The sequence below is a fragment of the Hydractinia symbiolongicarpus genome, chromosome 1, assembly GCF_029227915.1.
Source record: "Hydractinia symbiolongicarpus strain clone_291-10 chromosome 1, HSymV2.1, whole genome shotgun sequence".
Lineage (NCBI taxonomy): Eukaryota > Metazoa > Cnidaria > Hydrozoa > Anthoathecata > Hydractiniidae > Hydractinia > Hydractinia symbiolongicarpus.
This window is the reverse complement of record NC_079875.1, coordinates 19,406,803-19,425,387: the sequence shown is the minus strand read 5'-3', so window position 1 is coordinate 19,425,387 and position 18,585 is coordinate 19,406,803. Positions and strand designations below refer to the sequence as shown.

The 18,585-nt window shown below is 33.8% G+C and overlaps 2 protein-coding genes across 2 annotated transcripts; one reads left to right on the top strand and one right to left on the bottom strand.

The window, feature by feature from the left end:
• Positions 1–5,295: 5,295 nt before the first annotated feature.
• Positions 5,296–6,264, bottom strand: LOC130660293 (uncharacterized). The gene is made up of 3 exons (XM_057461082.1): positions 5,872–6,264; positions 5,510–5,782; positions 5,296–5,457 (listed from the first exon to the last, which is right to left on the bottom strand). The coding sequence occupies exons 1-3, from the start codon at positions 6,262–6,264 to the stop codon at positions 5,296–5,298; spliced, it is 828 nt and encodes a 275-aa protein (XP_057317065.1).
• Positions 6,265–14,073: 7,809 nt separating this feature from the next.
• LOC130645352 (ras-related protein Rab-18-like) lies at positions 14,074–16,994 on the top strand. Its single transcript, XM_057451325.1, has one exon. The coding sequence runs from the start codon at positions 14,177–14,179 to the stop codon at positions 14,783–14,785; it is 609 nt and encodes a 202-aa protein (XP_057307308.1). The 5' UTR covers positions 14,074–14,176; the 3' UTR covers positions 14,786–16,994.
• The last annotated feature ends 1,591 nt before the right edge of the window (positions 16,995–18,585 follow it).

Sequence of the window (18,585 nt, the reverse complement as noted above, 5' to 3'; positions counted from 1 at the left end):
TCAAAAAAAAGATGTGACTAAAATGCTATCTATTTTTTATTTTTTATGCTATATGTTATGATATGTCTTCAGCGATAGTCCCAAGCAAATCTGCACAAACAACTGTCAAATCAAACATTTAAGATACCGCCGAAATTTCACAAGAAGGAGAAGACAAATCCACAAAATATTGAACAATACCACTTGACCTGCAAAAAAGGAAAAACTAGTCAAGGAACTCCTTGAAATTGAAAAAAATTTACCAAAAATCTTATTTAAATGGAAATCTACAAAAAGAGAAAACAGCTTTAGAAGCTATCAAAAAAAACTCCTAAATACTTTTATTCATATGCAAAAAAGTTTTCAAAAATAAAAACAAAAATTGGACCACTTATGGATCACAGCAACAAATTAAAGCATCAGAGCAGAGACATGGCTGAAATCCTTTCCTGTCAATATAAAAGAGTATTCAGTGAGCCAAAACATGTAGAAGACATAACAATCAACCTACCCCAACATGCATCAGAAATTCCAGAACTCCACTTCTCTCAAAAAGACATCTTCAATGCAATCAATGAACTCTCTGACAACTCTGCACCACGCCCAGATGGCTTCCCAGCAATTTTTTTGAAGAAGTGTAAAACATCGCTATCTGTACCACTTTTTCTGTTATGGCAACAATGTATGGACTGTGGTAAAATTCCCCAAATTTTAAAGCACTCACTAATCACCCATCATTTCAAAAAATCACCCACATTTCAAAAGAGAAAAAAAATCTGATGCATCCAATTACTGCCCAGTAGCCTTGACATCTCATATTATTAAAATTTTCGAAAAGGTCGCCTGAAATCACATTACCTGCTACCTTGAAGCAAACAAGCTACTTGTCGAAAATCAACATGGTTTTCGGTCTGGCTGGTCATGTCTAAGCCAAATCTTAGACCACTTTGATAATGTGATACACTTTTTGACGGAAAACTAAATTGTGACATTGTATACCTTGACTTAGCGAAAGCCATCGACAAAGTGGATTTTACCATTGTCTTAAAAAAACTTGAAAAACTTGGAATCAAAGGAAAATTATTTAACTTTGTTGAAGCTTTCCTGACAAAGCACACCCAATCAGTCATTGTCAATGGAATGGAATCACATCCTGTTGCTGTTATTTCAGGCGTACCCCAAGGTAGTGTGCTTGGACCACTTATCTTCATTATCCTCCTTGGAGATATAGACTCAAATGTCAGTGACAGTATTGTACGGTCATTTGCTGATGATACAAGGGTTACCAAGAGCATCGACTCTCTCAGGGACATGGACAAGTTGCAAAGTGACCTTCAAAAAATTTATAAATGGGCATAAGATGCAGACATGAAATTTAATGATCTAAAGTTTGAGGTCTACGTTATGGCATGAACGTCACCCTGAAAAATTGTACATCGTATCTTTCCCCCTGTGGATCCATCATCACAGAGCGTGAGGAACTTGAAAGATCTTGGTATCATATTATCCACCAACTGCTTCTTTCATAAATGACAGTAAAAACATGATGTCTTGGATTTTAAGAACTTTTTACACCAGCACGAAGGATCACCTTATGACCATGTGGAAATCTCTGGTTCTTCCTCTATAACAGTACTGTTCAGTCCTATGGAGTCCACATAAAGTTGGAGAGATACAGACGATAGAGGCATTGCAATGGTCATATATACGAAAAATCCGAAACTTGACCAATCACAACTATTGGAAAGCATTAAAAGAACTGAAATTGTATTTATTGGAGCGTAGAAGGGAAAGGTATCGAATAATTTATATTTGGAAAATCATGGTACAAATTGTACATTGTACAGTTGGTACAAATGTCAATCTGACAATTCAAAGCTATTATCATCCTCAGCATGGGCGGAAAGCAAAACTTCAGCGTAGTCCATACAGTAGGGTGGCAGAGTTAAGTTTACCAATCCATGGAATAAGGGTCTTTAATATTCTCCCCAAATCCATCCGTAATATGTCTGGTTGCACACTGGACCTCTTTAAAAACAGCCTTGATAATATTGGTGTAAACTTAATGTTCAATCCAGTGGAGGACTGGCACACAACTGCTAATCCTGAAGACTTTCTTCATAAGCCTACAACAAGGTACAACAACAAGGTTAGCTTGCTATACTGGCTTCTTACTATAACTAACTCCAATCACATGTCTATAAGACAACTAAAATGAGCTTCAGAGCTTCCACATGTACGACCTAGACTGAAAATATGCATCATGTAGCCAATCAAAGTCAAGAAGTCATCAATAGCATTGGAACAGCACAGTGAATTTTTTTTTAATCTGTGAATCAGCGCAAAATAAGTTTATAATTTAATGTAAACAAAAATTATATTGCACTTTTGGCCAGCGACTTGCCCTTTTTAAAAGCAATTTTGAGAAAGAAAATACTCACCTGATTCAGGTAAGTCTCTCCCGATCGGTTGGTTGAGCACTCACTTGATCGGGTGATTTACCTGATTGGGGTAGAGGAAGATCCCGTACTGACAAAGGAATCTTCCACTTTTAGAAACTGTGTCCTTAGATGAGACAAACTCAACTGTACACAAGGCTCTTGGAATTTTAGAAAATGTGTTATAAGATGGGACAGGCCTAACTATTGACAAACAATTCCCATGCTTTTAAAAGACTGTGTCAACAAGATGGGACAGGTCCAACTATTGACAAAGGACTTGTGCTTTCAAAAATTGTACCAAAAAAGGAACAGGCCTTATTATTGAGACTTTTTAGAAACAGCCACAACATGGGCCAGTCTGAAGACTCCCAGAATAAAGTTAAACCTTGTAACACAGGCAACACACTGTTATGAATTTTAAAAAAAATGAAGACAGGCGCAACTGTAGACAAATACAGTGTCTATAGGAGAGGACTAAAGAGAACAAAAAAATGTATGGTGGAGAATAAATCATGAATTCTCTAAATATAATCTATTACAAATATAGCTAAAGCAATGAGCAATACAAATACCATGTCATAATTCTTTTTTCGTAAGAATTGAACAAACACTGACATAAATTGACAAATAAATTTGATAAATGGGAATTAGTAGCACACTTGGTAGAGCTTTCGACTAATGTCCAAGGGGTTGTGGGTTTGATTCCCACATTGGGCTTCGTCCAGTTGGGAAAGATTTTTAAAAAGGTTTCTCTAGCTCAAATGGGAGCTTCAAAAACTCCACTTGAAATTGGTGAGATTGATCACATAAAATATAAATTAACTCATAACATTTCTTTAAATCATAGTCATAGTATATATCTGTTTCTTGAATATACAGTACCGCCTAAATGTAACTTTACATGTACGCTAGTTTTAGGACCTCGTGTAACGATCTCATATCTACATAAAGAACCTTCACATCTTTTGTTTACACAGAAACTTAATTGCTTTCTATTGTTATCGTTATGCGCAGGTCATAACAATAAGATTTGATGAATCCCTTTGTTGTCACATGTAACATGCATCTTATTCTTTAAGACTGTTAAACTGTCTTGGAAAGTAAACATAAATAGCTTAAACAATAGCTTAGCTAACTTATACATATATATAACATGACATAATACACTGAGCTAAATGTTATATCTTAATGTCTGAGTCATATTTATTTAGCTAGTCATTATGCCCACAACAATCCAGTTATAAACATTTCCAATCATGCAACAAGAAAGACTCTAACTGCTTTAAAAAATGCATTCGCTGATATGGTCTTAGTTGCCAAGTAGTGTTGTTTTTGCTACGCACAACAATCTTGAAATGCATAACTTGATTTAATCTCAGCTAGTCATATGCAACAATATGCCAGAAAAAGTTGCAGCAGTTCAGTTTTTTCAATTTATTGCAGTTAGTTTACATTAAATACAAGGTCTTGATACACATTAAGAATTAAAATTTTCGGTAATTTTCGATAATTTTTTGTATATAAATGGGTAAGTCTATTGAATGAATTTTAAGCATTTGGAGTGTACATAAATTTAATCAAGATTTAAAAAAGGGTCTTCAGGGTCCAACCAAATGTGAAAATAACAAAAATAATAAGTTTAAAAACTGCATTTTTTATTGATTTTCTGATTACCCTATATATATTTTCTATGCACTGATCTTTTTTCAAAAAACTTAAAAAAACCAAAATTTTCGGACAAAAACTTTCGGCAGACACGAATTTCGGCTGGAAAAATTTTCGGACAATAAAAACACGAAAGTTGGATCAGAATAGCATTATTATTATTATTATTATTATAAACATAAAATTGGGTTCCATATTATACAATGATTCTTTGCCCTAAAATCAAATAAAGAAATAAAATGAATAAGTACATTCAATTTAGATAAATTATCAATAATATTGGTTTAAAACGGATAAAATCAGAAGTGAAGAGTACATAGAAACTGACTTAAAATTGCGTTACGGTAGAATGAAGAGCGTTGGAATATAAAGGCCGATATTGAAACCTGGAACAGAATGGAACATTGAAAAAGAAATCAAACAAGATTGGTAAAATAAAATCAAAAGAAAGAAATTAGAATCAAATTGATAATGCACGAGCAAGACCTTTGTCCCTATAAAATTGATTTGCTTTTGAATAAAAACTATTTTTCTCTTTTATTTGTCTGACCGCCAAAGGAAGTTCATTAAATATCTTCGCTTGGCTTTGGAAGGTTTTCGAATCATTAGTGTGATCGATCATTGGACCTTGAGCATTAGATCGTAATGTTCTCGTGTAGCTAATGATTTTCAGTTTGAGGTAACCTGGCCAAAGCTCGTCGTTGAGCACACGATACGCCAGTTTAACGACATTAAAATCAATGTTTTCTCGAATTGGCAACCAATTGAGGGACAATACTTCAGGAAACTTGGCGTGACGACCAAGAACGTATCCAGCAGCACAGTTTTGAAGCCGCTGTAACCGTGTTTGAAGGTAGATTGGAGATTGTCCATACACAACGTTACCATAGTTGAGAATCGATAGGATGAGAGCTTCTGCTAAGGATTTACGTACCTTATACGGCGTGAATCGTTTGAAGCTTTTAAGTGCTCGAAGGGTACAATATGCTGACTTGAGAACAGAGTTGACTTGTTCTATCCAAGCTAGATGCTGATTAAACTTTACACCTAGTAGCTTTGCAGATTGTTCTTGTGGAATGGATCTACCTCTGGATCGAATAAGGTAGCTCTTCTCTTTTGTTTCTTTCATTCTGGACGAGGAGAATATAATTACTTTCAGTTAATCACTGTTGAATACAAGACTGTTTTCAACTGACCATTGCGAAAGTGATTAGATGTCGGATTTGAGACCTTGTATAGTATGAAAAATATCATTGACTTTGCATGATCTGTGAATTGTTGTGTCATCAGCGTACTGGATAGATTCAGACTGGATATTTTTAGGTAACTCGGTTACGTAGATGTTAAAAAGAACAGGACCCAAAATGCTTCCCTGAGGAACGCCAATGCATATGGGAAGGTGATGTTTTGTCGTCAATTTTTACGAACTGCTTCCTGTTAGCAAGATAGCTCGATAGGATTTTGGTCGTGCTTTTGTCAAAGTTTAAAGCGGCAAGTTTTTGTAACAAAATACTGTGATCAATAGTGGCAAATGCTTTTGAGTAATCAATTAATACTACTGCTGGAACCTCATTTCTGTTCAAGGCTTTTTGGATTTCGTCTCTGAATTTTAAGAGAATTGTGGTGGTTGAGTGTCCTTTCCTGAAACCTGATTGTGTGTTGTTGTAGATGGCTGTTCGTTCAATGTACTCGTTGAGCTGATGCAAAATCACCTTTCGTAGACCTTTGACATTACTGGCAGAATGGAGATTGGCCTGTAGTCCTTCAGATGCAGCGGGTTGTCAACCTTTGGTATTGGGCAGACTCGCCCTGTTTTCCAACTGTTAGGAAACATCTGTTGGTCGATGGAATTGTTAATGATGTGGACAATAGGTGATGTAATATTGTCAGCAACTGGTTTCAGGAATTTTACTGGTATTTGGTCGTATCCAGTGGAGCAGTCGTTTCGAAGAGTGGTAATGATTCTCTTCACTTCGGAAAAGTTTGTATGTTGCAGAACAAAAGCGTCGTTTCTCTGATCAATCCGAAGGTTATTTATAAAGTGATTTTGATCGAACGGTTTATTTACTTTGGTGCAAAGTTCAGCTGCAAGGTTCGTGTAGTATTTGTTGAAGTCACTCTGATGTATTTTGATTCGTTTGTTTGCTGGTTTAAGTATCCTGTGGATTGTTTTCCACATCTCCTTGGTATTTTTCGAGCTCAAGGATTTTTTAATGACGGATGCTTTCTTGGCTTTTAAAGTTTTCTTGTAATCGTTTCTAGCATTTCGGTAGAGAGCTTCTCTTTCTGGTGTGTCATTTTTGTTTTTCTCCGCAGGTGTTCTAGGTTGTTTTAGCTGCTATAACCTTGGGGTCATTCATTCAAGGTGCAGGAGGTCTCGAGAATATGACTTTTCGGATTGGCGCATGTTCGTTGATGCAGTTTGTTATCAGATTGTTCATTACAGAAATCTGATCGTCAGGATCGTCAAAACTTTACACAAGGTTAAGCAGGAATTGCACAAAATCTTTAACAAAAATGTTCATGTCAAGGTTTTTCTCATTCTGGATGTATATTTGTATCTTGGTTCGAATTGCTCTTTTTTGATGTTAAAGATGGTGTACGGGGAGTCGTGATCTGAGATTTCGAGCTTTATAAGCTTGTTTTGGATGTTGCTGCTTATATGGTCGATTAAAGTTATTATTTTTTAATAAGTCAAAGGTTTGGGATTCCTCGGTCAACAAATTAGTTTTTATAATTATTTTTGTTCCGGATTGCAGGAGTGTGATTTTGATAAAAACTGGGCTCCAGATGTTTTTCTTATTTGTTGTTTGTAGTCAAATCTGCCAAATTTTTTTCCTGAAATTTCCTTATGTTCCAAAGTCATGTTTCAGCTTTTTTTGCTTACTAAATTTATACATCTAAAACGTTTGAAGCAGTTTTTCTAATTCCAAAGTTAAGGCTCTACCGTTTTAGCCTGTTGTCCAGTTCAGAAATATATCATGACATGGTCATAATGTACTGGATGACATCAGCCAATTATTTATGCTAAATAAGGTTTAAACAATTAATATGAGATAATGAATTAACTATAGCAATCTTTTTAGATCAAATTTTGAGGATGTAAAGTAATTTTGTCTCCTGATAAGCAAATGGGATTGAATTGAATCGCCTTGTAAACCTAATTTAGACCGTTATTTATTTTTATTTAAATTGTTTTCATTTAATTTTTTTTAACCACTAAATGCAAAAATCAAGTTAAATTGGAACGAATATAGCAAAACTGTACAGACTATAAAAATATTATTATATAAAAAATAATTTGAAGTTGACAATTGTGGGAAGATTCAATAAACTCAGTAAACTAAGCTTGTGGCAATTTTGAAAATAAGCATAATCATGTGTTTTTCATAAGCATACCCATGAAAAAACGAGTTCATGCCAGTAAGCATAACCTAGGCATATTTTGAGCCTGAAAAAGTACTTTTTATAAGCATTACAGTCGAAACAATTTGAAGATTTAATTCTTTTAGCACTTAAGGTACCCATGTTGATTTAAAGCCCAAATTCTGTCGAGGTTTACTGCCCAACCTGTTTTGCAGAATTATTAAAGAAGACAGGGGAAGATAATTGATAGAGAATAGCGTGAAGAAAGTAATAACAATTTGTTTGACACATTGAAAATCCCACGAACATCACAATGCTTTTCTGTATGCAAAGTCAGTGAGTAACAGATTTATGGATTTTTTTGTAAACAATGGGGCAGTAGAATGGCAGTGGAAGTATATTTAGAATAAAAATTTGTATAAAGGAGTTAAAAGTAAATTCTGTCAACAGAATTTCTTTCATTATATTTTCCATTATAAATGTTTCTGTAAAATAGAATACAAATTTAAAACCAAAAAATTGATTGAGCATGTCCATGTAAGTATGGTGTGACACTTAAGAAACCTTGTTTATTGACCTTTTGGTGTTAAATTCATAAAAGAATGTCCTTGCAATGTGCTGATGAAGGAACTGTGTTGTGTTTTCTTGCCTTGAGGTGATCGCATATTGTTCCCGACCAAAATAAGTGAAAGCCATTGTAGGAGCTGGTTAAATGCAACCACTTTCTTCCTCCAACATTGCCACCCCATGACTTACAGCCAAAGATCCAACAGGGTTTGCTGTTTTTGATACATTTCATTTTGTAATTTTATAATTCAATCTATATATATAAAACTTATTAAGATATTTTAATCTTTTTATGGTTGTCTTTTGAATAATTAAACTTAAAAAATAACAAAATAAAATGTAAATCAAAAAAAACCGTAACAGGAAATTGACTGTAACCAAATTTCATGTAATGATTTTATGATTTATTGTTAGATTTGTTAGCTGTAATGTTAAATATTGTTATTAGCCACCACTCTGATTTCAATAATTAATTTACATTAAATATTATTCCACAAGAGTTTTAGTTACAAAGTTTATTTTATGTCTTCCCTTAAGATTTTTTATAATGTGAGTTTAAATTCGCAGCTGTGAACTTTGATGGAACTTACTCTTTGGATGTTTTCCATACCCAAACAGTGTGACATGTTAAGTAACAATAATGACTTACTTTGATTGTCTCACTTGATTACTAAGTGGTATCACAAACACAACCAGCAGGAACACAACTTGATCCATAACACAACAAAACAACTGGATATCAACACAACTGCACAACCACTTGAGGCCCCACCAAGAACATTCACTATTGTTTACAGTCTATATTATGGAGACAACATATTAATATCAACAATCTCCCTTCTCTTTCTTCAATTAGTGAATGTTGGTGAGAATCTGTGTCTTCTCATTTTTATTAGCCTTTTTCAATTTCTGTAAATCAACTCAATCATATGTACACTATTTACAAACTTCTTCACTTTCTCAACCTACAGCCGAGCCTCTGCAATTGCTTGCAAAAGTCGACTTGACGAAGCTCCATTCTTTGTCATTGTATCTGCCATTTGGTCTTTTGTTGTTATACAACTAAGTTTTGAAATTTCTTTCTTTTCTATCATTTCTTTCAAGATGGCAATGTCGACTCTTAATCTTCTGTCCAAAATACCTTACTAGAATGTGCAGCATCTACCAAAGACTTGCAATCCGTATACCATTCCATCACAATCTGGAGTCCTTTGCCAACAAAGACAACATCTCGAATAATACTCGATACCAGTATGACGATTCTGCAGCTTCTATAGGAGCTAACGTTTCTGCTGATAGTGTACTTTTGACAACTCGTCTAACTCTTTTTGACTGCCAAGCTAAGGGGATGGTAATTGACTTATCTTTGTTACTTAGGAAGATAACATAACCTCCTTGTGAACCTCCATCACTCAAATTCCCATACGAAGCATCACTATAACAAATACGTTTGGCTTCTTCAATATTGCCTACACTTGGAAAGTGGAGTGCAACATCATTTTTCTTCACCTTACATACAACTGTGTTTAAATATGTCAGGTCACCAACAGTAGCTTTGCTTACAAGCTTAGCTTTGCTTCCATCAGCTGACAACAATCAAACAATATGTCTGGTCTTGTCTGAGTAGCTACCCAATTTAATTGACCAATTAATTGCCTCATCGTTGTCTTTTCCTCATCACTTCTGATTTGGATAATCTCTTTTTAGGTAGGTAAATTTCTTGGATACTATTTACATATGATATCTGATCTAACATTATCTCGTTGTCTTTACAAATGAGGTTTATACCAAGGTATTTGAACGCAACTGATTTTTCTACACCAACTAACCAAGATTTTTCTTATCTCTTCAATACTCTCTCAAAATATTCGCTCCCTCCCCGACAAAAATCATCAACGTGTGTAGAAATAATACCTGCTAGTTTACCATTGTGGTGCCAATAAAATAAACCAGAGTCATATTTACATACTTTAACATTCAATTTTGTAAGTTCTTCATAAACCTTAAGATACCAAGTCCTTGAAGCATCGTTTAATCCATAAACACATGTCTTTAATTTCCATACTGTTCCCTCTTTGTAGGCTTCCTTGGGTGGACGTATATATAATTCTCTGTCAATAGGCTTTCCTTGAAGAAATGCTGCTTTAATGTCGATGGAATGGCATGCCCAATTCATGACAGACATAATAGCAAACATAATCCTAAGTGACTCTTTACAGCAGGTCAGAGAATCTGTTTGTACATCTGCTTTATCTTCAAATCCTCTTGCTACTAACCTTGCTTTAAATTTGACCAAACCAGACTGGTCACATTTATTGGTAATCACCCATCTTGTCGATATCAATGATTGCTTAGACACTGGAACCTCTTCATAAACATTGTTTTTGATCCAATTTTCCAGCTCATTCGTTTTTGCTTGCTTAATTAATTCAGTCTCTGTGCTGTCAACTAACAGCTTTTCATTTATAAACTTTTAAAATGTGTTCTTAAAAAACATTTCTATTGCCGCTTTTCGTTTTTAAACTTTTAAAATGTGATCTTAAAAATATTTCTATCGCCGCTTTTCGTTTTTAAACTTTTAAAATGCAATCTAAACTTTTATTTTTAATTACTGCAATTAAAATTTTTAAAAGAGTTCGCGCAAAATAGATTGCTGAAATTGATCTTGCAACCTATCGATCATGTGGGGTCATTGTTTATCAGCAAGGCAATTTTTTTCTTAAAAAAACAAAATTTCCTAATAGCCTTCACTACCCATTCTGTCTTGATCTGCATAGCTGACCCTTCTACAACATCATCATCAGACAAATTATCCTCATCCCAATCTAACTCAGTGTTAAGCAACCTGTAATAATAATTTTTCCAAGCTACCCTTTCTACTCCTCTGTGCTAGCCAAAACACCTTCATCATTACGTATACACTTCTCACCTACAACATCTTGATTAGTCTTCATTTGCTTTGCTATCTTGAATACCTCATTGCGCTGGTCTTCCCTTGTTAACACATCTCCAAATCTGTTTCTCTCCGCTTCTGATTTTACACTGCTGTACGAGCATGACGCTTAGCTTCTAAGTAAATATTTTTACTACCACCTGACTTCCACTATTTCCAAAGTTTCCTCTTTTCCTTTATACACTGGTCAACCTCATTATTCCACCACCAGGTCTGTCTATGTCTAGCTGGTCCTTCCGTCCACCCACAGGTATAATCAGAAGCTTCTAGAAGACAATTCTTCAAAGTAGTCCAAGTACTTTCAACATTGTCACTATCACACTGACCATTGTGGGTTAACTGCTGAACTTTTGCTACAATCTCTTCCTTCAGCTTCCAGACTGTACGACGGGGCCTGTACTTTCCCTTGGCTTCTTTAACACTCTTCAAGATAATATCACAAACCAGCAACCTATGCTGGGAAACACACTCTTCCCCCGATATAACTTTCACGTCCTTCACCACTTTCTTGTCTGACTTTCTAACCAGGAAGTAATCTATCTGTGTCTTACAGCCACCTGACTCATATGTTATCAGCCTACTCTGTCTCTTACTAAATAATGTGTTGCAAACCACCATGTCTGTTGCCATTCCAAACTCAAGCAATCTCTCCCCTTCCTTATTTCTGCTCCCAAATCTATAGCCTCCATGCACACCTCTATAACCTTCAGATGACTTCCAAACATGACCATTAAAGTCGCCGCCCACCATGACAAGTTCAGTGTCTCTAAACTTTGATGTGACTGCTATTAACTCATCATAAAACTTATCTTTATCTTCCTCACTGAGTCCACACTGTGGAGCATAAACTGACAGAAAAGTGACAATCCTATTACCTATCAAAAACTTTATCACTATAATACGACTATTAACACGCATAACATCTATCACTTTTTCTACCCACTTCTCTGCAACGAATATGCCAACTCCTCCATATCCATCACTATTACCAATCCAAAAAAGCTTATACCTTCCCTCCTACCTTCCACAAATCTCACTGAAGCTCCTCTCCACCTGACTTCCTGAACGCAACACATACCAACAGATCTACATTCTAACATTTCAACTACTTCACCTGCTCTACCTCTCAGAGTACCAACATTTACACTAGCCATCCTCAACCTAGTTTTATCTACCTTGTGATCTGATAGCTGGGTAACGGTCTGACGATGATCAGACCGTTACCATTACAAATAGACAGACACAGTCTCTGTATTATTATAGGAGATACACTATACTATACTATACTTATGGTAAAAATCATTTTAATTTTTATAAAAATTAAAGCGATCTATGAAGATGATCCTTAACGTAATATATTAGTTAACCATTTTCTATAGGTGATATTGTATTTTATCATAGTTTAATTTAATCTTATTAAAGCTTATAAGAATTTTTAAAGAAAATTGTAAATTCAAACAAATAATAAGAATACTAGCTCTATTCCTGTGAAAGAATCCACTATATTCTCATTTAATCTATACTGAGACATATACATGAAAAAGTAAACAACACAGCCCTGCGAATTTTACAATCTGCCTTATTTCACAACCTGAGCATTGATAAAATACAACTCAAACTGTTCAGCAAAAGTGATAGTGTCCAACAACTGCAGCATATGTGACATTTTAAAGCCAAATATAATTAAATTATTTGCTCTGACAATGCGAAAAAGTAAATCAGAAAATAAGTTTGACCAAAAGTTCACCATGCATAACATTTCAAAATACATCTCACCAACAATACTTAAATGTGAATTTTTTAAAGTCACAATCTGCGTACCCGCTGAAAAAAAAATCCAAAAATATGAGTATGTGCAACAAAAATGATATAAACGCAAAATGTCAAAAGAAATCGAAGGTGTCCAAGGACCGTTGGTAAAGTTCTGGTATACGTGTAACTGACCCATTTTTTGCTTGGGACGAATCCGGAAGTTTATTTTACTTGATATGCAATAACCAAGTAAGCTTCTAATCAAATTTCGTACATCATACAAATTTTCATATTTAAATCAAACAATTGACCTTGGACATATTTTTTTGATACATTTTTAATAAGTTCTGTTTGTGACGTTACATCATCGGACATTTTTCTTCTTTATAAAAAATATGCTCGACAACAACAGATCATTTTTTGTTACATTTTATGTTCAAACTATAATGGAATGTGATAGTAGCAACCTCAGTCCCAGAACACAAATATGGAAGATATAGAAGAAGAAACAAACTTTAACCTTGTTGTGATAAGTTTGTGATGAGCATGCTTTGTTTACAATAACCTTTTCAGGATTAATTTTAAGGTAATGAGTACAAGATAGACAGCTTTCTTCGCTTCAGTTTTCTCTCTTTAGTTAATAAACCACTTGTTTCCATGAGATACGGCACGCGCATGTCAAAACAGGATAAAGGGGTATTATTTTTGCACTGTTACGGCCCTATGCCTTTAACATAAATAGGAAATATACCCCTGTTTTGCCTGATGTGGCAAAACAGGGGTTTATTAAATGTGTTAGTTGCAGTGTCTTCATTGTGAAAAAATTATCGTGAAGGTCCAGGAAATTGAGAAAATAGGTCATACTGACGTTAAAAGTATCACAGTTTGTCCTAAGTCCATTGTGAAAATTCACAAGTTCAAAGTGCCTGCGTATAATATGGAAACGCCGTAAATCATTGCTTTTGACTATGATCTTAATGATTAAGCATTCAATCCAATAATTTTTGGAACATGATTGTACTTACATAAAATCCAATTATTTTAAAATTTTCTCACATAGTTATTATCATTATCAGATTATTGGGCAGGTATATTAATCATCTTCTTTCAATCTGATCTAGGCTGTGTTAATTTCAAACTCAAATTACTCAGCATCTCTGTCTGTCTGCCTACCTGCCTGCCTGCCTGCCTGCCTGTCTGTCTGTAATGTTTCTCGAAAAAATAAAGCAATATTATGCAGATGATATTAAGCTGCGAAGTTAAATCTTAATTTGAAAATAAATTTTTTTGTTTATTTTTCTTTGCTGCTTAAGATTGTATCAGCTAAATATAGAAAACACTAACTGCTTGTCAATCTTTTCTCAGATGTTGTTAGTGACAAAACATTTTTTGTTTTCTTTAGATCTTAAACAAGATAAAGTTAAAGTGAGCAATAAAAATAGTTGTGATAATTATGAATTCTGATATATTAACAACTCTCAAAATTTTAATTATCGGAGAGAGTGGAGTTGGAAAATCTTCATTACTTCTTCGTTTTACAGACGACACTTTTGATCCTGATATTGGAGCCACGATTGGTGTAGATTTCAAAGTAAAAACCATTGATATTGATGGGAACAAAATGAAGCTAGCACTTTGGGACACAGCAGGTCAGGAACGTTTTCGTACATTGACACCAAGCTATTACCGTGGTGCGCAAGGTGTAATTTTAGTGTACGATGTGTCTGTGGCACAAACTTTTGAGAAACTAGAAGACTGGCTAACAGAATGTGAAACATATGCTACAAAACAAGACATCATAAAAATGCTTGTAGCAAACAAAATTGATAAACCTGGCCGTCAAATAACAAGACACGAGGGGCTGCAGTTTGCAAAAAAACATTCCATGTTATTTATTGAGGCGAGTGCTAAAACAAAGGACGGTGTTGAATGTGCGTTTGAGGAACTTGTGGAAAAAATCATACAAACTCCCGGACTTTGGGAACATGATACCAAAAGCAGTGGTAGCATCGGCTTAACAAACCAGGCAGGGGTGTCTGGACAGGGTGGGTGTGGATGTTAGCAAAGAGGATTTTTTTTGTTTAAACAAAGCATGTTTTCTTTCATATAGTGTGCACTTTATTAACTAGTATATAAGCAACTACTAACTGTAGTGCAGCACCACATTTATCTTTTTTTAAATGCTGATTAAAAAGAGCTAAAAGGAGATATTGTGTATGTGAAAAAATACATGTACCAGGGTATGTATGTTTCCAAGATACATGTCAATAGCAAAAGGCAATGTTCAGAAAGATCCTCAACATTAATTACTTCTTGTGCTGATATTAAAAAAAATACCCCAATGCCTTTAACTTCATTAAAAACCTATGTATCATTTAAAATTTTGATATGCATAGTTGAATCTCATAATCATATACACGAACATGTAAAATTGAAAACATCCATGATATATATACCAATGCAATGTTAGTACCACTCAAATTTAATTTCAGTGTTTGCTTATATAATGTTTGATTGTTTTTGATAAAAAGCATTTCTTGAATTTACAATTTCTTGCCCTTGTGTATTTTCGAAACTGTCTTATTTTACTAGCTAACCAAATATAATGCTGGTTTTTGGTTTTTTCTTGCATTTATCATTATAAACTATTTTTAAACTATACGGGTTCAGAGAAAATACGGAATTCAAACAAAAATACAATAGCTTGAAAACAGAAATGTTTTATGTGTTTTCATCTGTTTTTCAACAACAGCAGACACCATGTTTTCCCTTTTTTTATTGAAACTATCAAATTAAGCTGATTAAAAGAGCTGTGAATAATTTTCAGTATGTATATACGTTAGGTGATGTTACATCAATAGTCATTTTTTTCTTTTTTATCATTAACTCCCCTCAGAAGGTGCAAAATCACATTCACATTATGCAAAAGTTATTTGGCTTTGCATTGGCGGCTTGCACTAAAGAAATTATAAAGAAATTATTTTGGTTCAAACAATTCTGGAAAAAACTTTTTCAAAAATCTCATTATAATAATTTTTATAAATTTGCAAAATCTAGCTTAAAAGGCAGTCTGTATAGATTTCTATTTTAATAAAACGACTCACGTGTAAACACAGTATTAATCATTTAAAGTTTAATAAAAGTTGATTTTTTTACCCTGAATTGTTTGAAGCGAGAATAGTCACATTGCTAGGGTTTCTAATAATTATAATAATAATAATATTTTGAAAATTATATTTTAAACTCTAAAATCAGAATTTTTTGTATGCAATTTATATGTTTATTTGCACCGTGAAGGATCCAAACTTATACGGTAACAAATTTTGTAAGTATATCATGAATGAATATAATTCTTTTTGTATGCAACCGAGAGGCTGGGATTTAGGTCAAGAAAACTTGAGCAACTGCTAAACAACTGGCAAGGTTAAAATTTAAGCAAAGATGGCCTAAACCTGAATAATCTTATAAAATATAAATATTGTGCTGAGCAACTATCAGACGGAACACAAAATCTTGCCCTGAGTAACTATGGCTGAAATGAAAAACAGAGTTCTTATAAAGACAAAGATGTTGTTCTACAGTTATTTCACAGGATAGTTGTTAGTTCAAGACTTAAGAAAAAGTCTCCTAAGGGTATGCCATTTACATTGGCTATCTGTGGGCAAATATTGCTGCACATGGTGTGGTGGGTTCGTCTCTGGCTCCCAGTTCTGGGGACTACAGATCAAATCCCACTTGCTGCGAGGCAGTGTGTTAGTGATGCTCAATTTAACTTCTTTGTTATTTAATATTTTATTGATGATATTAATTGACTTATTTAGTGTATATTTGCAGAATAAGTTGGTCTTGTTAGGCTTTCCATTTATGTTGCAATTTTTTTTTGACATTACATCAATAACCCTAGCTTGTACTTAAGTATTTCAAATCATCTTTTATGTGTCCCTTTATGGAATTCCTGATATGATTGACTTAAATAATATGTTCTATTAACCACCTAGTAACATAATAATAAAAAAAAGTCAATAAGCATAAGAGGCATTTCAACTAGTAGCAGGACTGTTGTCTTCAAGTTTGTTCCTTAACGTGCCAAAATTCAACAGCATTAGTAAGCGAGTTAATCTCAGCCTCAGGGAGTTCATTGTAAGCAAACAGAATGCAAATATATTTGTAGAAATTTATGTCATAGTGGAGTATAAAATGTGTCTTTCTTCAGGCTTTATATGTTATTATATAATTTTAAATGGCTTAAATATATTTATTGGATTTGTTTATTTTATCATTTTTCGGCAAAATTTCACTCCAAAGGCTGTCATCACTTAGCAGATGCAACGAATTCAGGAAATGTTTTAGAGTTGAATTTTTCAAACAGAAATTAATACAAAATTTTCACAGATTTAAATAAATTGTTTTAAATAAAAAATAAGCCCTAAATCTTTTTGTTTTTTCTTTTTGAAAAAAGGTTTTTTTGTCCTTTGAGGCCACAAATGAAATGTCCTAATTTAAATCCACAGTAGTTTTTATTTTTCCTTCATAGAGACACAGTTGACTTTGAAAGCAAAGTGCTACCATGAGCCTTTACAAAGTTTATTATATAGCTGAAATCAATAATACCAACATTACTGCTAACAAGAATTTATACTAAACATCAAACGTAATTTTTTCACATATCTACCTATGCACAAATGTTTTGGAAAGTTTATGTTTACAGCTTTTGGGAAAGCAAGTTTAAGATGCAATATATTGATGCAATACGAATGATACCTTCCAATTATACAAAGGAAAGAATTTAACGGGTAGGAATTCACTATCACATTAAAATAGTGCACTCTAACTCAGATGGTTAACTTCAATATCCATTAATCTGTGTCTAAAATACATTACAAGGTACTTTAGGAAATTTTTATTTTTTTTATGGTTTATAAAATTACAATTTTAAATTAGGACCTTGGTAATAAAGCGGAACTGTGTTTAAAGAATGTATTTAGTTTTTAGATCACAGATATTACCTTTTATTTATTTTACTTTTTGTTGTTGTTGTTTTTGGTTGAGAGTAGTAATTTTGGATTGGAAATATTTTATATAGCTTCGAATGATGGTGATAAAAAAATGCATTTTAGTTTTTTTTTTTAGGAAATTATAAACATTATCTACTGTCAAGGCGGAATGCATATTATAAAAAAAACAGTTTGCTGGCTGGATGCTTTTTGAGATGTGTTTGGTGTAACTTCCTTAAAAGATAACGAGTTAACATGTGGAAGTATACAAAATCATCATTGTTGGAACTAGTGGTACCAGTAAATCTTCCATACTAATCAGATATGTTAATGAACAGTACTGTGTAAGTTTACTGGCTACCGTTACCTCCTTACATCAAATTCAGCCATGTTTGTCATGCTGATAGAGATATACGGTTAAATCTTAAGGATTCTGCAGGACAGGAAGTATGCAGATCTCTGACGAGATCATTTATTATAAAGATGCAGATGGAATGATTTTTATGTATGTTGTTTCTAATCGTGCTAGTATTGAGTTGTTGCAGAATTTTTTAGATGACTGTATTGTACTGTATCAAGCCTAAATTTACTAGAATTTTAGATACGATCAAAATAGAAACCGAAGAGCATTTGGTTTCTTTTGTTGAAGGCCGAGCATTTGCCGGTCAGCATGGTATTTTGTTTACTAAAACCAGTGCAGCTAGAAACGATGGTATTTAAAAAGTGTTTAGCAAACTCCTAGAGAAAATACTATAAACACCAAGTTCATAAAAAGTGCATCTTGTTTGTAATACTGCAGGTTATCGGCAGGAGGAAAAAAGTGTGGCATGTAGCGGGGATGTTACACAACAATACAGAACTTTCAGGG

Excerpts from the sequence above, each read along its gene's own strand:
- LOC130660293 (XM_057461082.1), bottom strand. The coding sequence starts at position 6,264 with ATGTGGAAAACAATCCACAGGATACTTAAACCAGCAAACAAACGAATC. Across the intron at positions 5,783-5,871 it reads GAGTCTGCCCAATACCAAAG|CTCAACGAGTACATTGAACG; the intron begins GTTGACAACCCG and ends ATTTTGCATCAG. Across the intron at positions 5,458-5,509 it reads TTGCTAACAGGAAGCAGTTC|GGAAGCATTTTGGGTCCTGT; the intron begins GTAAAAATTGAC and ends GGCGTTCCTCAG.
- LOC130645352 (XM_057451325.1), top strand. The coding sequence starts at position 14,177 with ATGAATTCTGATATATTAACAACTCTCAAAATTTTAATTATCGGAGAG.